The 25721-nt window shown below is 44.1% G+C and overlaps 1 protein-coding gene across 1 annotated transcript in view; it reads right to left on the bottom strand.

The window, feature by feature from the left end:
• The window catches only part of LOC144823551 (uncharacterized), an 89813-nt gene that overhangs the window by 30559 nt on the left and 33533 nt on the right, over nt 1-25721 (bottom strand). Inside the window, exon 2 of the mRNA XM_078682201.1 lies at nt 23220-24859. Coding sequence (XP_078538327.1) covers nt 23220-24828 — 1609 coding nt within the window. The 5' untranslated portion in view covers nt 24829-24859. The remainder of the gene's footprint in view (nt 1-23219; nt 24860-25721) is intronic.

Below are 25721 nucleotides of genomic sequence, written 5' to 3' on the forward strand. Positions count from 1 at the left end.
TAGAATGCCTCTATTCTCCAAGTTACGTCAGTTAAAAACCAGAAAAGGGTTATTAGAGGAAGCAGTTCCTGTCCCGCCTAGGGACAGTCCAGGTCATTTTATGTATCATAAGCATGGCTTAAGTGCCATATTATATCTAGACTTATGGGTGGATTATACCAAGGAGTTAGAAGAGAAGTATAGATGGCCCATGTCAGGTACATTGGATGCCGAGTGCATCATGCGAGTAGAGGAAGCATTATGGAAAAAGAAATCCAGACAGTCCCAGAAAGATGCCATCGAGTTATGGCGCAAAGAATCTCATAGAAGTACAGAAAAAGAAATCAGAAAAACAGAATTAAGTAGGGAATCCTCAGAAAGAGCCCAAGAAACGGAATTAATCGAAGTAGGTGAACGTGTTAGAGCAGAACAGTCAGACAGACAGAGAAATGCCTTTATTAAGGGTATGTATCCTCTTCTTGCCGAGGGCTTGCCAAAAGCAACCCCGGAAGCACCATGTAATTTTCCGCCGCCCTTGGTTCCGATTAAGCTACGTCACAAACCGACTGCAGCTGATATCTTTCTCTCGTCCTATTTGGACGATACAGTCCCGGAATATGCAAATCCTGTTCCGCCTGCTCCCGTAAATAATGTAATTCCTGTTCCTCCAGCCACCGGGGTACCCGTTGCAGCACCTGTTACGGCACCCCCGGTCCAGCCTACAGTACATGTACCCGCTACATCAGTCACTCTACCAGCACGTACAGTACACACCGACGATTCTGGTCTAGGAGCCGCGGGGGGAAGTCCTCCTGGAACCCCGCCTCAACACAGACGTATGACGATACTTGAGCTACATGAACGAGCGTTACAGCGTTCGCCAAAAATTCAGACATTTGCAGATATCAAGCGAGCACTTACTGAATGCCGTTATGATCCAGTTTCAGGCGATGGTAATATGGTCATATATTCATTGCGTGTAAGACGGGTGACCGAATATTTGGACACCCTGCCCAATATGAAAGAATATCTAGACAGAATATATCGTTTTATCCGTACAGGAGTAGATCCAGAAAGTGTTCGCGACGCCATGATTCAAAGAAAAGTCGAGATTCAGCTCATGCTTTTAAAGTTTCTAATTAATTGTTTAATAAGAGAACAAGATTATCCGGATAAAGATCCGGAAGAAATGAAAGTCCTGACTAGGTGGAGTGACCATATAGCCGAGGGAAGACACAAGACACAGAACTGTATAGAGAGTATGTACAAGAAAATCCGTAGGGAAATAATAAAGTTACACGAGAAACGGGAAGCAGTACAAGTAACCGAGAAAGAAGACGACTCTCTTACTGAAGAGGTAGACGACGAGAATCCCTCCAGAATAGCGTATGTAGGCAGAACTAGACTTCCCGACGGACATTCACGCCTGGATCACAAGAAAGTTTTCCCTCCTCCAGCACCAGAGCAGAGTTCTCTTGAACAAGTATTCCAAGCTACCGATCACATTCTGAAATCACGAATAGGTTATAGTGAGCTTAGCACAATGCATGAACAAGAACTAGTCCGATCAGCAGTCCGATGGACTACTGATTCTACCACTTTTCCAGATGAAATAGTGGCACAAATATTTCTGAAACTGCCCCCAGCCGAGCAGCGACTGGTGGGTATGTATATGATCCAGCACCTCATTACACTGTATGAGGGACAGCATTCTGATCCAGGTCCATTACATGATGTATTGAACGAGTTACTCCAGTATAGATGGAGGGGTTTAGGTACTGATTTAATTAGTGTCATCCTAGAACAGCGCCACAAATATCGAACGTTTCTGAATCCGCATTTTGTTCGTGTCTCACCTCCAGAAAGTAAGTCATTTTACATAGATAGGCAGCATCCGTTACGAGAAGTACACCCAGTTAGGACAGCGGGTGGTGAGCTACAATGAGTATTTGTTTACACCCCTATCACAAAGATGGAACTCTTAGAGATGAAAAAGTTAATTCCCTGTCACGACAAAGATCCAGCAGGGTTCCATCGAGAATTAAAAGACATGCTCCGTATGGGAGAATACACGTATCCTGATATCATTAAAATGTTAAAGGTTCTGTTGCCCGCAGGGGTATATGAAAAACTCAAGGAAAAAGAATGGGAGGTGGGAGAGAAAAAGATTGATTGGACAGCTCTAGAAGCTGAAGATGGTTTACGAGTACCAGGTACCGGTCTTGGGGAGAAATGTAAAGATTTGCCCGAGTTATTGATACAAGTTTTGCCAAGATTACTAGCCACGAAAAAGGAAGATTGGGATGCAATCTCAGCCTGTAAACAGAAACAAGATGAAGACACTAGTGATTTTTATTCTAGATTTGAAAAATGTTTTATTATTAACAGTGGTCTGAAAACAAGTAGTGAATCGTTCCCTCATCTTTTTGTTACCAAACTAGTCGAGAATTCTTTACCACAAGTTAAAAATCGAGTTTTGAAAGTCGAAAGTACCTGGCAAGCTAATACTCCGTCACAAATGTTACAAATGCTCCAGTACCACCAGAACAGAATCAGCGAAGAGCAGGAACACGAAAGGAGACGTATGAAAGACACGAAAATGAAAGTATTAGTTGCACAATCTGTTCCACAAGACAATCAGAAGAGGGGTCCGAATCAAGCCAGTCATCCTGCAGCTCCCGTTAAAGGGACTTGCAATTACTGTAAACAGCCAGGTCATTTTATAAACGAGTGTGCAGTTCTGAAACATAACATAGCTACTGGTAAAACTAAAGAAAGACCACGTCCGCCTAGACAAGAACAAGTTTCACAGACTTCTCAGCCACCACAGAATGCACAACAGACAGTTCCAGCACCGAAGCCTATCGCTGCTACACAGCATGTTACACAGCAGATGTACCAGTATGCTCAGACAGAGTATCCAGATTATCAGCCGTATTCATGAAACAGCCTAGAGAGGGAGGTAGGCTTGCCTCTCATCGAGATACCCGTAGATCAAGAGGGTCCCTATGTACACAGTCAAGTATTAGGGAAAGACCGAAAGTTTTTGATTGATACAGGGGCAAGTAGGACTACCATCAGTCATGACGAGGTTCCAGGGGCTCCGCTCTCAGGCTCTAAAAATGTTTCCCTTGGATTTTCAGGAAAGCCAATTGTTAATGAAATTTCGAAACCAGTTACTCTAGAAGTTGGTCCATTGTCCCGAACTACTGATTTGTTACTTACGAAATCATGTCCAGAAAATTTGTTAGGCATTAAGACATTAAAAGAATTAGGAGCAGTAATTTGCTGCTCCCCAGAAGGGGTCCGTTTGTTTTTGAGAGACTTTAAAGGTCATTATGTATTACGTGATTTTGATCCAAGATTATTGAATGTACCACAGCATTTATGGGCGCAAGGTCCAACTGATGTAGGTTGTATGCATATCACACCCCATCGTGTAACTCTAAAGCAAGGTGTAGTTTTGCCACGAATCAGACAGTACAAATTGCCACCTGAGGCTGTAGCAGCCTTATCCAAGATTATTGACGAACTTATTGCTCAAGGAGTGGTTGTAGAAACTGACTCCAATGTATGTAATTCTCCTATCATTCCAGTCCTGAAACGTACTGATCCAAATGCACCTCCAGTATATCGATTAGTGATTGACCTTCGAGAGCTTAATAAATGTATCATACCTCAGTATCCAGTAGTCCCAGATATTTCATCCCTTTTGACAGCCATTGATTCTGAAGCTACGTTCTTCACAGTTATCGATCTCAAGAACGCATTTTTCAGTGTCCCCATTCATCCAGACAGCCAGTACCTTTTCGGTTTTTGTTTAAATGGAAGAAGCTATAAATTCACACGAGCTCCTCAAGGTTTTACAGAAAGTCCTAGCATTTACAGTCAAGCACTTAAGAGACAACTAGACAATATTCACATGCCAACTGACACTGCCCTGCTCCAGTATGTCGATGATCTACTGATCACAGCCCGTTCTGAACATGACTGCGAGCGTGCGTCACTTACAGTTCTGTATTTTCTAGCCGACCAGGGGCACAAGGTGTCCCCTTCCAAATTACAATTCTGTGTCCAGCAAGTGGTATACTTGGGACACTTGCTGTCCAAGTGGGGTAGGCAGTTGACACCTGATCGTATCCAGTTAATAGCGAGTCTTCCACAGCCCAAGACACAGAAGGAGGTACGAGCTTTTATCGGCCTTACTTCTTACTGCAGACAATGGATTCCTCAGTATGCATTTCTAGCCAAGCCACTAATACAGTTAACGACACAGGAGGCAGCCGTATCGACTGTCCTCCCTTGGACCCAGGAACATACACTTGTTTTTAATGAGTTAAAGAAAGCCTTATGTCAAGCACCAGTTCTAGCAACACCGAACTACAGTAAGCCTTTTACACTCTTTGTCACAGAACGTGATGGTACTGCATTATCTGTTCTCACACAAGACCAAGCAGGACAATACAAGCCCTGTGCTTATTTCTCGAGCACATTAGATCCAGTGGCCCAGGCTCTGCCTGCGTGCCTCAAGTCAGTTGCAGCCACAGCTCTAGCGATCAGACAAAGTGATTCCATAGTGTTAGGACACTCCCTGACAGTACAAGTCCCACATTCCGTGGAAGTTCTTTTAAACAGAACCCAGACTCAGCACTTGACAATTGCACGTTTAACAGGTTATGAACTGACACTGTTCCAGCCACACAGAAATCAGACGCTGCAACATTCTGAATCCTGCTACACTGTTACCGTCAGTTACTTCCAATCCTGCCACACATGACTGTGTGGAAGTTGTTAACACCATGACAAAGCCAAGACAAGATCTGACAGACATTGCATTACCTAATCCCGACCTGACACTTTATGTGGATGGTTCATGTATGAGAACAAGTACAGGAGAACTAGTAGCCGCGTATGCAGTGACTACTGAAACCGAAGTTATAGAAACACATCGTATTGACACCCTGTCTGCTCAAGCAGCAGAGCTAGTCGCTCTGACCCAAGCCTGCATACGTGCTAAGAATCAGAAAGTAAACATATACACAGATTCACGTTATGCATTCGGAGTCGTACACGACTTTGGAGTGCTCTGGCAGGAGAGAGGTTTCATGACTTCTCATGGAACCAAGATTCAGCATGGCCCCCTCATTCAAGCTCTGTTAGATGCAATACATTTACCGACAGCTATTGCTATCATGAAGTGCAAGGCACATACGAAAGTCACTGACATCATTTCCCATGGTAACGATCTAGCAGATCGAACAGCCAAGCTTACAGCTCAGACTCCAGACATTCCAGTTAACACGACACAGACACTCACTCCAGATCAGACTACTTGTATGACTGTTAAGGACCCTACACAAGATGTCATAGACATACAGTTACATGCTACTCCCGAAGAAATCAAGAAATGGTCCGAACAAGGAGGGGTCCAGACAGATCAGGGATGGTTGACGAAGGGAAAAGCCACATGGTTTCTCCCCGACTCTATGGTTCAAGTCATTATTAATACCGCACATAGTCCAGCACATCTAGGAGAAAAAGCTATGTTAGACAGTATTCAGAACCTTTGGTTCAACAAGCATTTACGAGCTGCAGCCAAGCAGAAAGTCCGTACCTGTATGATATGTTGTCAGTTCAATCCAGGTAAAAGTGTCCCGGTGGAACAAGGTGGATTCCAACCTCCTGACCACCCTTTTGAAGTCCTCCAGATGGATTATATTCAGATGAAGCGATGTCAAGGTTTTAAGTATGTCCTCGTAGTTGTATGTGCTTTGTCCAGGTGGACAGAAGCATATCCAGTTCCAGATTACACAGCTGCGACCACTGCCAGGCAGTTGGTTCGTGAGTTCTTTCCCCGCTATGGACTCCCTAGGGTCGTGTATTCAGATAACGGCCAGCCATTCTCATCCGAGCTCATGAAACATGTTTCCCTTCTGTTAGGGTACCAGTGGAAGTTCCATTGTGTACGCCATCCTGAAGCAGCCGGTCTCGTAGAGAGACACAATCAGACTCTGAAAATCCGCATTGCTAAAGTTTGTAGAGAAAAAGGTGTAGACTGGTTAGTTGCCCTGCCAGTTGCTTTATTCTATATGAGGATGGTTGCGCATTCCAGATCAGGTCTGTCCCCTTATGAGGTCGTATTCGGCCGCCCTCCAAACATGTGGGGTACACCTAGACCCCGTAGTATTACAGATGTTTCCAGTAATATGCTGACAGATTACCTAGCTTCCTTGATGTCTGCCCTACACTCTTGTCGTTCACAGGTTGCCGCTGCATTTCCCGACAACACCGAGGTGAAACCGCATGAGGTCGTTCCTGGTGAACATGTCTTGGTCCGGAATTTTGATCGTTCAAGTCCGCTGGAGCCCCGGTGGAAGGAGCCTCGAATGGTGTTGTTAACAACAAGGACCGCGGTGAAACTTGAAGGCAGGAAGGGGTGGGTCCACCTCAGCCATATTAAAAAGTTCCATAGATTACGAGAAAAGACATTTGTTAAGGACTGCCTTATTCCTAAAGACTGCCTAAAAACAGACTCTGAACTCAAGCCTCCCCTGTTAGAGAAAACTCCGCAGCAGGAGTATAAAGACAAACTCAGGTCTAGTAAAATAAGTCAGCCAGTTTAATTGTCTAAGTCCCTCTCGGGTGAAACGGTTAGACAGGTTCCTGACATGTATGAGACAGACCCACATAGTGAGAGAGTTAGTCAAAACTCTAGAAGATGTATTATTGTTCTATTCTTCTTGTTATTTTTGAGTCTTATGATTACCTGCACAAGTTATGCTTTACATTTATGTTTTCCAATTTCAAATGTACATATGTTTTCTAATGCTACAGTAGAGCACACATTTAGTGATCTGCCTCCTCACGAGCTATCCTATCGTCTCGCTATGCGTAATAATACATTCATCCGAATGTTACACTATTCACACCAGACCAGCAATGCCACTAATTGTTGGGTGTGTGGTCGACTCCCCCCTTTCCAGACACCGAAGGGAGTTCTGCCACTCTTTCCTTATCCATTTTCACATAATGGTTCGTGTGGAGCATGGTCCACGTTAACGTCATCCTCAAATGATATGTCCCTTCTGAATCGAACATGTTTCCCAGACAAGCAACGGTCTTTCCCATAGAACAGGGTTAGATCTAGAAAATGAAGTGTATGATTTAGGTAATTATTCTTCGAATTTCATGGTCCTGAATGTTCAGTCTGATACTACTCCAGATTTGCCTGCTATTTCAGTGTTACCAGTCAAAGGCTAATTATGTGTCAGAAAGAATGGTTCCGCACATGTAGGACATAGTGATTGTACTACTATTGTCGAGTATAGTGACAGTGGGAAATCTATTTTCAAAGCCTCACGTCATTCTTATTTTGTTTGTGGTCAGACCGCATATGTTCGTCTGCCCCTCGATTGGGATGGAATATGTTATATTGCTTTCCTACTGCCACCAGTTTTTCTAGCCCCATCTGATTATCACAGAAACACACATCTAGTACACGTCAGACATAGAAGGGAGATCGAGTCCCCAATTGTCGATCAAACTGAAACTACTCTAGAACAATATCAAGACTTTAATAAAGGTTTCTTCTTCTTTATAGGACCTGTCCAGAATAGTAAGTTAATACGTAGGTTAACCAGAACCCTTGAAGCAGTAGTGAATGAGACTACTTCTGCTCTAGGTAACTTAACTGAAGAGCAATCTGCTATGAGATTTGTCGTGCTCCAAAATCGTCTCGTTCTTGACGTCATACTGGCCGATAGAGGAGGAGCATGTAGAGTCATCGGATCTAGTTGCTGCATTTTCATTCCTAATAACGCGCCGTCTGTTTATTCAGCTATAACCAGACTTCATAAAATTGCCCATCAGTTACACCAGAATCCAGGCACCTGGACATGGTCCGGTTGGCTCTGGAGTATCATATCTGCCTGGGGATGGAAAGTATTGTCATTCCTGGGTATAGCAGTAATGATCATATTCAGTTGCTGCCTCTGTATACAATGTGGCCCTGCGATTTGCGGCATGTGTGCTACCTCTTGTATTCCTAGTCCTAAATCCCGTTCCAAGACAATTCGAGACGAGCAAATGATGCTATATGAACAGATAGATGGTATCATGAATATTGATGTTTCCTGATGGAAACGTAGGGCACAAGGAGGGAATGTGGAAAAGTAAATTTTGCCATGTTGTATGTGCCTACGTGTTCCCCATCTTATGCTATATGTGCATGATCGATATGCATGTATCCCCCTATGAGCGATTAAAGACGCAATTATAGTTGTGTCCATCTCTAGTATGTCAGTTTCCAGTCCTCGTGAAAACAACGAGTATTAGGCCTATGTAGGCCTATGTTGCCACATTTTACAGTGTGCACGTTAATTCATTGAATTGTCCCCGTTTCTAGGCCTCAAAAGGGCCCGGACACCAGATTCAGCTCTTGTCTTCTGAACCCTCTCCGAGGAGCGATACAGCCCCCACCTGCATCCCTGACCCTTCACTTACATCCTGCCTCACAGTGCCCGGCCCGGCCTGGCTCTGCCTGCCAGTCTGCCAAGAGTATGTTATGCTTCCAGTTATCAGTCCAGCCCTCCTTCTCTGCATTCCTAAGCTACTGAATCGCATCAATAGTTTCAGCCATGGTCTAGCCTTCCTGTCTCCATGTAAGAGAAATACTGTATTAATATTCATAGAATATTCCTAGCACACGCAATACATGTAGAATTATGCACGCACCAGTCTTAGTGTCTAGTAGCCTTTGCCCTGATAACTTTTGGATTCTATCAATATGTACTCCAAACACTAGATACTAGATATGCCTTAGGTACATGTCGCTCTGACACTCCAGACTTTAGTCTCCTCTTCTAGCGCAGAAGTCATAGCCCCCAGTTCCCTGGTAACACGTCATTGCCCGTTTGCGCGCACCACTAGGTTAAAGGTCCCGGCTGCTCAGGTAGCCCCCTCCATGTTTCCGCCCCATTTATGACATTTCTGTTACGTTTACATCACATGTCTATGTATACGCCCTGTACACGCCTTCTTGTTACATCATTTTGCCCTTATCTTTCGCGACTGCTACGAGAAACGCCTACTGCTACGCCTACTGTATTGAATGTAATGCAACTGTTTTAATATATATACTGTGCACTGTTACTGAAAGTTACCCCCCCCCCCTTATGCCCATCCCTTATCCCAGATTCCTGATTCCCATTTTCCCTGGCAGCTGCGTCCCTTGCTTCCAGGCTGTTCTGTCCTTTTCCCTTATGCCTGATTAAAGCCTGAAGACTCAAGATACCTCGAATCCTGTCTCTTATTTATTGAGCTATCTGTTTTATTCATTGTATTAAAAAATAGTACCGGTAATTAATTATTTATTTACCACATAATAATGCTACCAATGTCCCTTATGGATCTAAACAAACTATATCCCTATCCCAGAACTTTAGCAGAGATCGGTCCCTAACTATATACAGAAATGGGAACATCCTAATCCAAGTCACTGAACAAAATTATCTATTTTCTACTTTTGGGCTCTCTGCACCGCCATGCCATTCGCTTCCACCCTCTCCCATGCACGCCCTCATCTACTAGCTGAACCTTCTACTCCCATACCCCCTCTTACTGCCCCCTCCTCTACCCCACCTACAGCCTCTCTGATTCCCAGACGCACTGAAGCTTCTGTTTTGATGCCAAAACTACTTGCCCCCTCTGCATGGCACACCTCCACTGCCCAGCTTGACTTATCTATCGCATCAGAATCCTCTCAGTCATCCAACCACAGCAGGCTGGATACTACATTAGCCCAGGAGCGGCCTGTGCAGGTAAGAGCGGTGGGGGGCCGGGGGAATGCGACAGATGACAAGGGAAAATTAAATAAATCATTTCCCTCTCGTTGTGGTCTATTGAAGAACAGATTGCAGAGTGACCGCACCTGAAGCTCGTCAGCTCATCAGGCGAGAGTCAGAGTCAGACGCCTTGCTGAGCTGTGCTGGCAACATGGCAGGAGCGCTAATGATTGAAAACTCAAGGCGGTCAGGCGGTCAAGGCGGTCAAGGCGGTTGGGGCAGCAAGTAAGCTGCTGGAGCCGCCGAGAATTGGAACGCGGTAGGAGCCGCCATTGCCGCTGTTACCTCGACCTCCGGAGCGGTTGCCGCTTGTGGGGCAATCGCGGCAGGAGTTGAAAAGCAAACGCGGCAGGAGTCGTTGACATAAAAAACATCAAAGCGGCCATCAAAGCGGCCGTTGCCGCCTGTGGAGCGAACGCGGCAGGAGCCGCTGAAACCCAAATGCTTGCATTAAACCTCAAAGCTGCCGTTGCCGCTTGCGGAATAAACGCGGCAGGAGCCGCTGAAAACCAAACGCGGCAGAAGCCGCTTAAATAAAACACCAGAGCGCCCGCTTGCCGCTTGCGGAACAAACGCGGCAGGAGCCGCTGATAACCAAACCGGGACCAAAATCAAACCGGGAGCCGGTTACATCATACATCAAAGCGGCCGTCGCCGATTGTGGAACGAACGAGGCAGGAGCCACTGAAAATCAAATTATACATCAAAGCGGCCGTAGCTGCTTGTGAAAAACTAACGCAGTGTCGCCCAAAGACCAGTTCCCTCGCGGTTTTTTCCGCTTGAAGTTAAAATCGCTGCTAATCGCTGCTGTGGAAAAGCCCCAAGACTCGGCAGGAGCCTTCAACTAGAGAGGGGGACAGACGCGGTCATTACCACGCTTCTGGAGTACGTAAGCCTATGCTGAGCTGCGTGGAGTGTGTCCGTGGCGTGCGTTACCTGGGCTGCAGCAAGAGCGGCTGGAGCCGTATTGGTTTAGCTAACCACGGAAGCTGATGGAGCAGCAAGGCGAGGCGAGCTGAACTGAGAGCTGAACGCCTATTGGTGAAAAAAACGCCGACAACACCGCCCTGCATCCGGAGAGACTCTGACCACAGGGAGTGTAGCGCCTGGGGATTTGGGGGGCCGGCGGCAGAGTGCAATAGTGTGGCAGATCGATTTTTCTTGGCTTTTTTATAGTACCCACAGTGGAGTGGAGCTTGTGGAAGCGGCTTAACCTGGGCAGCGGCAGGAGTGCCGCTCGAAAGCAGTTACTGGACCTTTGGATTGCTGCTCTTTCCTGTTGGAGACGTATTTAACTCCTGCTGTGTGCTTGCATTGGGCGCTGTGAGGCAGGGACTGCACCGGGGGAAAGCTCCTGATTCGGAGGAGACAGAGCGGCCGCCCGGGACTGCGAGGACCAGCATTCTTCATTCCACCCACAGCTGGTGCCTCTTCCCGGGCGTGCTCCGCCCCCCTCTCCATCTTGTATTTAACTGAACTCCCAACGCGCATCGGAAGGGAAAAGGTCAATTGTATAGCTTATGGGAGAGGGGAAAGGATAAGGCTCCATTTGGGGGTTTACAACCAGAAGTAACTATCTTTAATAGGGAAGAGGAAGGTCAACCTACACTCAATGGATGTAACGAGCAGGTTGGCACCTTATATTCAGATACACAGGCGTGTAAAACCACTACGGTTGGCCCCATCATATCCCCTAATTTGCAGAGGCAATTAAAGTACACTCCGGGTGTTCTAAGTAATAATTCTGTTGGTTCTCCCCACAAAGCCCCTACTAAACCAATTGAGGTGTTAATCCACAGCCTCCCCCCTCTAACAGAGGAAGGCTTAATTGTTTCTCCTGGTTTACCTCTCCCTTTGGCCTCTACTGGAAATGATTTTACCCTACCTGATATAGATATAATACATTATAAGAAACTTACTAACTCTGAATATAAACCAGTCTCGGACCAAATTAATACCCCAAATGTACCAGCATCCCAGGGCCTTCGACTGTTTAGTAGTACTCCATCCACTAATTCACATCTCTCCCTTTCTCAGGTAAATTTCTCATCAAGACCGGTTCTTAATATGATTCATTCTCAGCCTAATTCCCCTGCTAGGTTGGATAAGCCAATTTCTGACTCACTGGTCTCTTTAGAACATCCCCTATCCTCTATTTTATCATTGCTAGAAAAATTTGTTGGGGGCTCGGATTGTGTGTTTGAGACGGTAACACAGATTCTTAAGGTATTGTTAAACAGTAGACAAGAGACTGACTCCAGTCCACAATACAAGATACCTATAATAGTAGCTAATGAAAATCTTGAGAAGGCGTCTGAAAAAGATCTTGGAAGTACTTCTCAAATTTTAGATTTGGATTCTAAAGAACAAAGTTATACATGTCCTGTCAATACTGGTAAGAAAGTAACAGCTTTCCCGGGGAATTCCCTGGAGTATAAAAAAATAAAAAAAATAAAAACAGCAGTTCCTAACTGCATTTCTGAACAGGAACAAGAAATTGAAATACTGTCTGACTCTGAAAAAAGGAGTAAGAAGGAACTATTTCCTATATTTAAATCTCAAATAAATGAAGAAAAAAAAAAGAAGATATTTTGGAATCCTCTAACGATGAAAAAAAGGAAGTAACAGGTAAACAAAAAAAGTATAGAGGGAAAAAAAGGAAACCTATTCGTAGATATGCATAAAAGAGGCAGAGGACAATTAATTTTGATAAAAATGTAGACACTTCTGTTGAAAAAAATCTGCCTCTAGAGTGTTCTTTAACCTCAATTAAAGTAAACACTATACAAACTAAATCTGACCAAATAACTTTGGTCATTGATTCAACTGGGATAGTGAACACTCTAGCATCTGCTGATGAGAGAAATCCCCTTAACATCCTTCCCTCGGACCTTAACCCTTTAGCTGAGCCTTTCACCGATATGATGGAAAATAAAAGGTCATCTAATTGTTCAAACATGGTCGTTGGAAAAGAAAGCGTTGATTTCGCTTTCCTTGATTTCATCCCTCTATTTGAGAAGGATCTTATTATAAATTGATCTGTTCTCCTGAACTGTTTTCGGGAGATCGAAAACTTAAATTTGATCCAAACAAATGATATAGATACAGTTACAACCTCAAAAACTGAGGTTGGGAAAGTAGCAAGGGTTAAATTCTACTCTAAAATTATAGTAAATCACATTTTACAATGGTCCGAGGGACTACAATGTAGGGGGATAGATGTTATTCCTTTCTTCATAAAATTTTGTAATGACAGTCCCAAAAATCTCTCCATCTTCCCTGCTGCAATTAAAGGCAACACTGATTGGTCTAAAAAAACTGATGATTTAAAAATATGCATTTCTAGGAATGAAAGGCATGTAACTTACAAAAAGTCCATCTCTTGTCAATCACATTTTGCAGAAGAAACTCATAAATGGAATTGGTTGCCAGGGGTACTGTCAAGCAAATCCATCTCTATTCCAAAATCGCATCCCTGTCTTTAACACCGACTTAAAAATAATCTCATGGAATGCGGCAGGAATAAAAAACAATCTTGAAAAATTAACATATTTACATACATTAGAAGCAGACGTGATCTGTCTCCAGGAAACTTGGGTCGATGAAGGATTTCCTATGGTAAAGGACTTTTATGTGCTGGATAGTAATGCCATCCCTTCTAGGAGAGGCCATGCCAAAGGAGGAGTGGCTTGTTTGCTTTCGAATAACATAAGATGGAAATTTGTTCACTATTTGGATCCAGATAGAATGTTCCAAGCAATAACTTTATCAAATCTCGTCAATGGAGATCCTAAAAAAACGCTGGTACTGATAAACACGTACATTCCTCTGGATGCCTTTTTTAATGATGGCTTAATAAAGGTCTTTTCATTTGTTAAGAATCTTTTAGATTCCGATGATCCCCCGCATTTATTATTAATAGGGGATCTAAATTGTAAAATTTCCAATTACAGCCTAGAATTGTTTAGGAACATACTTAAGGAAGAATCATTACACATACCACAAGCCTTATTCCCTAATAACATCAAGACCAATAAGAGAGGGAAATTACTACTGGAGGAATCACTAGAGGCAGATTGTATCATTATAAATGGAAGGCTTCCCTCTGATATTCCAGCTCAATCCACAAATAAATCTAATAAAAGTAATTCTGTTAACATTGAATCCATTCTCGATTATGGGGTAGTGGATAGTTCTTCCTTCCATCTTTTAAAAGACCTGCTAGTAATTGATACAGAAATTAGTGACCATAAGGTACTTGTAATTTCGGTAAACATAATTCCACCTGCGGTAGATACGAGGTCTTTAAATAGTGAACAGGCAAATTTTGGAGTTAATTCCGGGAGATGTTATTTGAATTTTAAGGTAATAGAGGGTTTGACGAGTATTCTAGAGACTGCCATAGAGAATTTGGTTCACTGGGATGGATGTATATTAAAACGTTTCTCTGACCTTTTGCATACAGTAATTTCAACTGCAAAGAAACCCCGTCCTGTAAAAAAGCCTAAAGCAGTGCCTAGCTGTCTTCGCTATCTCAATATCGAAATAAATAAATTGGTAAGGGAGCAATACCTTATAAACATCCCCGAAAGATATCATAGGATCATCTTATTGAGAAGACGAAGGAAAAGGATGAAAGAGAAATTAAAAAGGGGGCAAGAAGATGCTCTTTGGATTAGACTTCGTGAGGCTGTTTATAAGGGTCAAGCTAGGACATTTTGGTCAATAATTGGGGAGGGCTGTGGATTAAGATCTAGTCCTCTGCCAATCCCCATTGAAGAGCTTATTTGGGTTGAATATATCGAAAAGTTATATGCTAGTAACGGTAGGGCACACGAGGACAGCAGATTATTAGTGGATGATCTCATCTATGGTCCTCCGTCCGAAAAGGATATTGAATTAGCGATTAAGGGCCTGCGATCTTCTGGAGCAATGGGTCCGGACGAGCTCCCCATTGCTGTTATAAAACAACACAGTAAGATGTGGAGCAAAATTCTGTTCCCAGTTTTTAACTTCTGTTTTTCTAGTAAAACTGTTCCCCCTTCATGGAGGGGTAGTATATTAGTTCCCTTATTTAAGAAGGGAGTACGTAATATGCCTCAAAACTATCGACAAATTGCCCTCCTGGATGCTACAGGCAAGGTCTTCTCTAAATGTATTTTAAAATTAATTCAAGAGTGGGTGCTAAGAGAAGATATTTTGCCTTTAGGCAGAGACATAGCACCCTAGACAATTTGACAGCTCTGCAGGTTATACAGGAAAAATATGTTAAACTTCGTGGAGGGAGAGTCTATGGCGCCTTCATAGATTTCTCCACAGCATTTGATAAAGTTGATCGATCTTTGCTGTGGAGGAAGCTATTAAATCTTGGTATGCCTTCTTCTCTTTTGGAGTTAATACGAGCATTACACTCTGAAACCTGGTGTAGAGTTTTGTTAGGTGGGGACAAAGGTCTGTCGCAGGAAATTAAAACAGCAAATGGGTTAAAACAAGGTTGTTTATTGGCCCCTCTGCTGTTTTCCCTTTACGTAACAGATCTACCCCTAGCTCTGTCTGTAAGTGATGGAATTGCTCCAATGTTGGGTGGTGTCCCAATTGTTTGTCTAATGTATGCAGACGATATACTGATTCTAGACCTAACACCTAAAGGTCTAAATAACCGTCTGGACGCTCTACATAAATATGCCGAGGCACACTACCTGTCGATAAATGTTTCAAAAAGCAAAGTAATGTGCATGGTGGGAAGAAAAAAGTTGAAATATGCGAATTTCCCATGGTCCGTGGGGGGACAGAGATTGGAAGTGGTACAATCTTATGTCTTCCTCGGAAAGATTGTTACGGGTAATTTAAGCGAGAAAGCTCATATAGCTAACAACACTCGCAAAACAATTATCCAAGGAAAAAGTCTGGCTTCTTTGTATAAGGCTACAGGCAGACGGCATTTTGCTATCTTGTTGGAAGTATATCGTGCAAAAATTTCTGCATCTTTACTTTATGGTATGGAAATAATAGATATAAAAACTTGGGGCTTCCTAAACTCCACGGAAGGCAACATTTTGCGTAGTCTCACTATGGTAAATACTGCATGCTCTACAGCAGCTCTCAGATTGGAGTTCGGCCTATGAAGCAGTTGGGCCCAAGGTGTCGCTGGAATAGTTTGTTGGGTTTTTAACATTGCACAGGGGTACCCAGGCACCCTAAGATATATTATAAAAACTGAGTTGCTTGGAATATTCAACAATTGTAAAAAACTTTAGATCTGCAGTTGATGTTCTTGAACTTGACGAATCGGTTTTATTTACCTTATCCACATATCAGTTGAAAACTATCCTGAAAGCGGCCTCTTGGGAACTAAGCTTTAGGTTGGACAGAGAATCACGTACCTTGAAAAAATGTGTCCATCTGGTTGTAGATTCCTATCAAATGAGAATTGCCCAACCATATTCCACCTGGAATCTCCATCATGGGGTGCGGCGGTTCTTTTTCTTACTAAGGCAGGATCTACTTCCGCTGAACTTTTTGACATCCAGATGGTATGGCTCCTCAGCTTTATGTGATCTTTGCAATAATAGTAATCAGGATATCAATCATGCTCTTTTTGTATGCCCAGCTCTACTTGCATTTAGGCGCAAGTGGCTGAGACCTATCTGCTTTCAATTGGGTATTTCCTCTGCTATCTCTTTTTTAGATGCTATTTACAATCCCCCTAACGAATTGTTTTGTTACAAAATTTTTAACTTTTTAAAAACTTTCTTAGCTTTATATTAATTATGGTTGGAAATGTATATTGTCATATTTTTATCGAACAATGATTGTGTGTAAATGTACTCAATTGTTTAATCTTTATGTGGATCTCATTTGAGTTCCAAAATCATAAATAAATAAAACTGAAAACTGAATACCCCCCCACCCGGCCCCACCGCTCTTACCTGCACGGGCCGCTCCTGCATTAGCCTCTGCCCCAAACTCTGCCGAGCTTCATCACACTCCACTTCCTACCACTGACCCAACCGCCACTCAACTGATCCCTACAACAGCCCAGCTTGAACTCACAATCAACACTATTCTGGATGAAATCTCGTCACTACGTAAGAATGCAAAGATGACCTACTTCCTGCCCCAGCTTCACGCATCTATAGCAAACACTGATCCTACCACAAACATACACTCTGATCCCCTATCCTTTACCCCTAGACAAACTATCCCCTATATCCATCACCAACACAATCATAAATGCACCACGACTGAAATGACGCAAGGGGAAGCTGAAATGCTGAGCAACACGTATGACAATGCCCTGAGCCAACCTTGGCACCGCAAGACCCCGGTCATCCTTGGTACGAGTAGAACCCTGAACACCACTTGCCTTCCCAGGCAGCCTAACCAAATAACTACCATGCTTCCCTGTCAGCCTGGTCCAAGATCACTACCTACGAGTTGCTGCATGCTTCTAAACTATCAGTCAGCAGTCAAGCATGCCACTCCAATAGCCAAAACCATCCTAGGACACAAAAGTAACTTCTGCTTTCCAACTGAAACCCGGCTGAACAACCACTCATCCTCTTTTATCAATTTCCTCACCCCATAGGGCTTCGCAATCATTCGTACAACCGCTAGGATCGCACTATCGGTGGACAAATTATCATACACAAAAACTATATGTGCTTAGCTACCTTCCACAAATAATTGTACAAAAATGGGGCGACCCTATGTACGTAGGAACCTGGGTATATCGTAATAAACAAAAGTGGTTCTGTTGCGTTTCTGATTACTTCTATTAGCTCATTAAGGGCCCGATTCACAGAATGAACTTAAGACTCAATCCTAAACTTACTACTATTTTGGTATTCACAGAATGCACTTACTACTTTTGGCATTCACAGAATGAACTTACTACTTTTGGTATTCACAGAAGTTAGGATTTTGTCTTAAGTTTGTCTTAAGACAAACTTAAGACAGACTTAAGACAGACTTAAGACAGACTTAAGACAAAATCCTAACTTCTGTGAATACCAAAAGCAGTAAGTTAAATCTGTGAATGCCAAAAGTAGTAAGTGCATTCTGTAAATACCAAAATAATAGTAAGTTTAGGATTGAGTCTTAAATTCATTCTGCGAATCGGGCCCTAAGTGTCACAAGCGTATCTCAAAATGCCTAGATGCAGAAAAATATTTTAGAAAAAATGAGGCACATGACTCAAATTGCTGTCTAATGTGTAAGTTTTTTTCAAATAGTAGCATTCACATTCTTTACACATATATTAATGGCTGTCAACACAATAAAAAATCACAAATAGGTGAGGGCCAAGTGACATTGGTGCAAAGTGTTTAGTGGTGTGCAATATATACAGGGTGGTGAAAAGATTTTTACAAGTGGGTAAAAGAGCCCAGAATCCCCACTATATACACCCTTCCCAAAGTGCATAAACGCATGGAGAAGTCACCTGGGCGACCCATTGTTTCATGGTATGGGTCGTTTCTTGAACCTCTTAATCAATTCATTGACCATTTTCTGTAACCCTGGGTGGTAGAGACTAAGTCATACGTGAGAGATACAATGCACGCCATCCAGCTGCTTGAAGGCCTGGCATTCAACACACAATCACAATTTCTTGTAACCCTTGACGTCTCGTCCCTTTATACATCGATACCACAGACCAAGACACTGGACGTGGTAAGGACAACACTGAATAAATGCTGAAGACCTTATTGGATACCAACTGATTTCATAGTCAAAATGTTGGGTATAGCTATGAAGAAAAATTACTTTGTGTTCAGAAATCAGTTTTATGTCTTGTGCAAAGGCGTGGCAATGGAAGCTACATATGCCCCGAACCTGGCCAATATCTTCATGGACGATTATGAGGAAGAACATCTGTGCAGCGTAGACAATACATTCATCGAGTCTATTGAAGCATGGAAAAGATATATTGACGATGTCATTATGATTTGGCCATTCACAGAAGACGAGCTCAATCAGTTTGGAGCATGGATTGTACCTGGAGAGTAGATTTCTTCAAGGAAACTGACATCTTGACTAAACGCCTAAGAGAATGAGGCTATCCGATTAGACTATTGAAACAGGCAAGGAAGCGTGCCTGATATTGCCTATGGGATCTATTGCTACAAACTTAAGAAAAGAAGATCAAGACTGAGAACATTGTATGTGTAACCACATTCAACTCAAAAAGTAATGATATAAAGAAAATCATCGAGAAGTATTGGAACTTGTTGGCCAGCGAACTCCGTTATTTGCCTTCAAGAGAGGAAGGAATATCAAGGACAATGTGGTCAAAGCGTACTTCAAGCTTGTGCCCACCTCAGAAGGTGATATAGTAAACAAGCTGCGAATAACTTGTAGTCTATGAATGGTATTATTGGATAATCTTAAATATACTGGGTTGGCATTAAACGATCCAGATAGGACTCCTGCCACCACTATTGCTTTTCTTACCTAAAGTGGGAGCAGTGGGGTTATTTTCTTAAGTTTCATTATAACTATGCATTTAGATCCTACTGCTAGTTGTTGTTATCGATTATCACTACCAGACTTTTAGCAGTAGGTTTAGGCATTTTTGTTGGCGAGTAACGTTGGTTCACATGATTAGTCTTATTCTTTAGAATTACAATCTCAGTTTTGTCCATATTCAGTTTTAGTCGATTCAACCTCAGTAATCATCAAATTGAATATTTTGAAACTGGAGTGGTGATGCTGACATTCTGCCTAACTAAATTATCAACTGAGAGTCAGTGTAGTTATAAAGTCTGTAACCTCTGGAAGACAGTTCTTTCACCAGTAGGTCACTCACAAATTACCAAGAGTAATCATCTCCGGGGTACTCCCACACTCTACGGTTGTTGCACCTACAGTAAGGTTTGCCAAATTAACTGCCCAATAGTGATCAGCACTCGGGGACAGGCGGCCCGGGCTGGTGGTGGCAATGACTCTCGTCTTGCAGCTCCGTGGTGGGCTCAGAGCGTCAGCAGCTCTCTCTTAGCTGCGGCGGCCCAGAAGACGATAGCAACAATCATCGACAATGGTGACCAAGATGTGGGCACAGAGTGGCGGCAGCTCTCCCTTAGCTGCGACGGCCCACAGGACAAATCACGATGAGGCAATGTTGGCAAAGGTGCGGGCGCTCAGTGGCAGCAGTTTTCTCTTAGCAGCGGCGGCCCACAGGACGAATCACGATGATGCAAAGTTGGCAAAGGTGCGGGCACTCAGTGGGAGCAGCTCTCTCGTAGCTGCGACGGCCACAGGACAAATCATGAATCACGATGATACAAAGTTGGCAAAGGTACGGGCACTCAGTGGCAGCAGCTCTCTCTTAGCTGCTGGGGCCCACAGGACAGACCACAATGATGCAAAGTTGGCGAAGGTGCGGGCACTATGCGGCAGCAGCTCTCTCTTAGCTACGGCAGTCCACAGGACGAAGGATGGTCTCACCCAGGCTGGCACAACAGTGGGCACTCAGCGGCTAAAGCTCTCTCTTAGCTGCAGTGGCCCACACAGATTCAGCGAAGGTTCAATTTCAGGCGGGCTCTCATCGGCGACAGCTTTCTCTATGCTACAGTTGCCCACACAGATTAAGCAAAGGTTCTGGAGGTTCAAATTCAGGCAGGCTCTCAGTGGCAGCAGTTCTCTCTTAGCTACGGCGGCCCACAAGGATTCCGCGAAGGTCTGGGAGGTTCAAATTCAGGCGGGCTCTAAGCGGCAGCAGCTCTCTCTAAGCTGCGGCGGCCCACACGGATTCAGAGAAGGTTCAAATTCAGGCAGGCTCTCAGCGGCGGCAGCTCTCTCTTTGCTGCAGCGGCCAACATAGATACAGCGCAGGTTACCAGTCCGCGTTCCTTACAGTAGAACTAGAGGCTCTGGATTGCTCGACGGAGGCCTCACCTTCAAGCAGAATTTCTCGCACAGGAATTCCGATGGCTGACGGGGTGAAGTCTAATGTCCCAGAGACTTTGGCAGGAGGCGCTCTCGATTCAGGCCCTCGGGTAGTTTCTTCAGCAAGCTTGGTGAAAGTTTCAAAAGTCTTTTCCTCTGTTCTGACAGGGTTTCGTCTTGACATCCAGAAGGAACACACCTGGACAAGATTCCAGTGCAGTGTTTTATACCTGAAAAGTCTTTGTTCTCTAAAGCCACAAATCACTCAATCCAGTCAGAGCCAGTACGGTGGGGTCAGGGAGCACTTGGTTTATGAGGCGACATCCTGCCCTTTCAGAAAGTGGGGTCTGTATCAGACGCCCAGTGGGGGGGGATGCCATCATTCACCTTGCCAGGCACAGCCTTGCTCAGATCAAAGAGTTACCCCTCCCCATGCTCTAAATACCGATCTCTCTCTCCAGCCAGGTCTGACCCAGCTGGCCCTGCTGCTCCAAAATCAGACGGCCAATACACATACTAGCAAAGCCTAAAGAAAAGCTCAGGCAAGCAAATACCGCGTTTCATGAAGAGCCATTTTCGAACCTGGGATATTTAATTGGTTGTTACTAAAAGGTGTATCTCAATGTCCTGAGCATAAACATATCAAACTCGAAGTTCCTATCAGGTTCTGGGGGTTGGATAGGATTATAGAAGGTAATCGTCAACCTGCCCATTCTGGCCTATGAGAACGGTTAGCTTCAAAATAGTAACAGTGAAATGGAATGTAACTCGCTATTAGAACATACTACACAGACCTAGGCATTATGGTTATCCTAATTCACACAGTCATCTTTACATGAGGAGCATTCGCGCTGTGGCAATGATTAGCAGTGGCACGGCGCCCAGAGCATCTAAATCCAGCCAACATAAAAGATAGGAAGCGAAAAGAGGAAGGGAGACCCACGCCAATGATGCCAGGTCAAACAAAACATAATTGAAGCAGCTGTTTAAAGCAACAAATGGAAAGTTGATTTTCTTTCTTCTGCTCTATTTTGCTAGCTTACTGTAACAAGCAGAGAGAACATGCTTATTTATTCAACTCCTTAGATAGAGGAAAGGTGGAATCGTGGAATCTTTCTGCATTTTTCTACATGTTCCGAGGTACTGCAGCTTTTTTTATGACTTGTATTGAACTGTTTCTAATATCTGTGTGCAAAAAATATCCCCCAGGTTTTTGATGTGTTTAATTTTGCACTAGAGGCTTTATTTTTATTCTTCATGTTTGCAAACATGTTTGCTTTTTCATATGAAAGAGCTACGCAACAAGGTTTTAAGTGGTTTGTGGGAAAGGTGATGGTGTGAACATGTATTATATGAGATAAAGTACCACCTGGCGCACATTATAAGATTACTGCAAGTCACCTCGGAGTCCCATAACCTTATAAAGTAACTCTGCCTTTGGCCTCGTTCCTCTATATAGTTATGGAACTCCTCTCTGACATGCAATATCCTTATAATGTGTGGCCGAAGGTACTTTATCCCTAATGTATTTTCACTGAATAAGGTTAAAGTGAAATTATAGTTGGTTTTGTTATAACACCTTAATGGATCTCTAAAAATAAAAACAACAACAACATTTGCTTAAAAAACAAGGGTAAAGTGCATTTATAACATTTAAAACTGTTCAAACCACTGCAATATGCAAGTTATAGTTAGAACCACAATCCGTAACTCGCACTATGGGTGTACAAACCCTAACTCAGCATGTTACGTGTGATGATGGAATGACATTTTACATAGATAAAGAGTTTGCTAAAGCAGGATGATGCTGTAGGGAGATCATCCCTACTTTTATCTTCCCTTAAAACCATTCATAGCACAATTGGGACTGAGCTAGAAGTCAGGTGAGTAAACTCACAAGTCACATACAACGAATCACCTAGTGTATCTGTCTTTCACAACGAGGCCGTGTTCACTCTTGGAGAACCCTGCAGTGGCAAGAACATGACTGGTCATCCCTGCTGTTGAGGCTGAATACATACTAGGATTTTTATATTAGGAACTGGAGACGACTGTGTCTTACCAATGTAACTGTGCAACAGGAAACAGTCCCTCTCTAGACTGTGCATGTCTGCTATTCTCAATGAACACCACATCACTTGCATCTGACTATTAAGTTTGATTCCAGCCAGTAATTCCTCCCAAGAACAGCTCTATTTCTAGTTCCTCGGCCTGGAATAGGTACGGACAAGGAAGGACGAGAGCTACTGGCCCACTTGTCTCATGCAGAGTCCCATTACCAGGCCTGTTTCTGCACAGGAAGAATGCAGTCCTGTGTGGAAACAGAGGCGGAGAATGCAGGGACACATCTGCACCCTGTGTACTCGTACTCTGGAGGTCAGTATCGCTCAGGGGGTTCCACCCAAACCATATCAATCCCCTCAGAGATTTTCTAAAATCTGGCCATATGCATTCTAAAGAGGTTACATGTGTTAGTGCACTCAGCGTGTCCATGTATAGCGAAACACATACCTGGGGTGGTTTTGGATGGCAATAAATGTGACTGTGTTGGTCCTGTCTCCATTGAGTCTGAGGGGGCATCTTCATCTGCAGTATTTGTATCCAGTTCTATGCATGATGGAGGCACAGGCTGACCCCACTCTTCAGGACAGAGCAGTTCTGGCTTGCAATTCTGATGTTGATCCTGGGATTCAGGGTACAATGGTTCGAGTATGTAGCTCTGATCTGAGCCCTGTGCATCAGTACAGGCTGGTTCTAGCTTGTAGTTCAGATTTGAATCCTGCTCCTTTGGGTGCAGTGGTTCCACCGTGTTGTTCTGATCTGAACCCGGTGCATCTGCATAGGCCTGTTCTAGCTTGTCTTTCTGATCTGGTTCCTGTGCTTCAGGATGCATAGATTCCAGCTTGTAGTTCACGTTTGGATCCTGCGCATAAGGAAGTTCATGCTTCAAGCATAAGTGTTGCTGTAGATGCTGGGTTTGTTGTGACCCCAAGCCACCAAAAGGCAACAGACCAGACTCTAAGTGTTCGTCTGGTGCCTTCCCATCTGGCAGCGCGGGTTGTATACAGTGGTTTTGCTGTGGTTCGTGTCCTTCAGAAAATAGTGGGTGTGTGCAGAGTTTCTGATGTTGTTCCCAGCTATTAGTAGACAATGAGGATGGTTCTTGCTTCAGGGGCTCATCAGGCTCCCTCTCTTCTGCGAATGCTGACTGTACGCTCTGGTCTTGCTCTGGTGCCTGCCCAACAACAAATTCTGAAGGAAGACAAAGCTTTGCCTCCATTGATCTGCCTGGAGGATCAGTCTGAGGGCATCTGGATAGAGTACAATCCTGCTGTAGTCCATTTCCATCTGGAAACACAGGTTGAATGCACTGGTCTCGCTGCGACTCGTGTACATCTGGAAACACAGGCTGCATGCGCTGGTCTCGCTTCGACTCGTGTGCATCTGGAAAACCGGGCTGCATGCGCTGGTCCTGCTTCAACTCGTGTACATCTGGAAAACCAGGTTGCAAGCACTGGTCTCGCTTCCACTCGTGTAGATGTGGAAACCCAGGTTGCAAGCACTGGTCCTCCCATGGGTCACGTCGATTTGGAAAAACTGGCTGTAGACAAAGGTTTGGCTCCTCTGGACGCCCTTGAACATCGGTCGGAGAAGAGAGCGCACACTCCTGCTTTGGTGCATGCCCATCAGAGAACACTGGCTGAAGACACAAGCTCGGTTCCACTAGCCTGTCCAGTTGAGGTGTGGCAGGAGACCGGCTAACAGTACAATCTCTAATGCTCGCCGGACAGACCATCTCCAAAGACACTGCACCATTATCTAGGTAACCTTGATCCTTTTCTATCCAGATTTTCTTAATCAGCCCAGCGACTCTAGAAGGTACGTCCTCTACAGTATTCCGCAAGTTATCCAGTTTGGCTTCCAACTCCTCCAGCATAGATAAAAGGATAATGTGAGGCAGGTTCTCAAAAAGTGGTTCCTGGTCCTGGTCCCTCTGAGCATCATTTTGGGATCCCGAAGTGGAGACGTTATGGAGAAGTAAAGAGGGGACTGTGGCTCTTACGGATTCACGTAACCACTGCGCTGTCACTTTCTTTCCTGGAGCCCGTCTTCTCCCCATTCGGGTACTCTGATTTTCAAGTCTGAAGTGTCTGCAGAGAGAAGGAAAAGAGAAAAGACAACACGTTATCACAGGACAACTAGGTCAAAATACTCCTTCCTGTCTCACCAAGCGTGATGTGATCAGAGAACATCGCTCATTTCTAAAACCCAAAAAAAATTGAATCATTATAATTTCACAATGCCTGTAACCTAGTCTATATTATGAAAAAAACTGATTTGAAACGTGTTTCCAGGGCAATATGCTTGATTTCGATCTTGGCAGTATGGTTTAGCCATCACTTTTTTTTTTTTGGTTAAAAACTTTTATTAAGCAATCATATAAAAAGTACAAGCATGGGCCTACAACCACACGGGCTGGCCGCTAAGTCACATAGCACTACACATGAAGTAAACAATCATTTCCGAGGCCAGGCCGAATCATAGAATGAAAATGCTCCAGACATAGGACAGGATACAACAATTTTCTATATTAAACATGAAAATAACAAACACAAAAACAAGGCGAGTGCAGCAATCAAGTCAGCCCGGATGGCAGAGGGGAAGGTCACTAAGCAGGAGAACAAGAGTAAATCAATGAGACTCGGTAAGGCCGTGAGGGGGGGGGAGCAGGGAGGACAGGAAAATCCTAGAACAGAATGAAAAATTTCGGGAACGTCAGCCTAAGGAGACAGGGTAACATCGGAGGTGGCAACCAAGGGAGGGGTAAAAATTTCTCCACGATATGTATTCCATTGACCCCAGATTTTCGTCCACGCCCCGGGTCTGCCCCTAGCCACATAGACTGTCTTCTCTCGGAACATGGACCAGTCCATGTTATCCTCCCACACCGAAACGTCAGGAGGTCGGGATGCGCCCCAGAGCTGCGCAATGTCACGCTTCGCGACCATGTAA

This window comes from Lissotriton helveticus, chromosome 1_1 (genome assembly GCF_964261635.1).
Source record: "Lissotriton helveticus chromosome 1_1, aLisHel1.1, whole genome shotgun sequence".
Classification (NCBI taxonomy): Eukaryota; Metazoa; Chordata; class Amphibia; order Caudata; family Salamandridae; genus Lissotriton; species Lissotriton helveticus.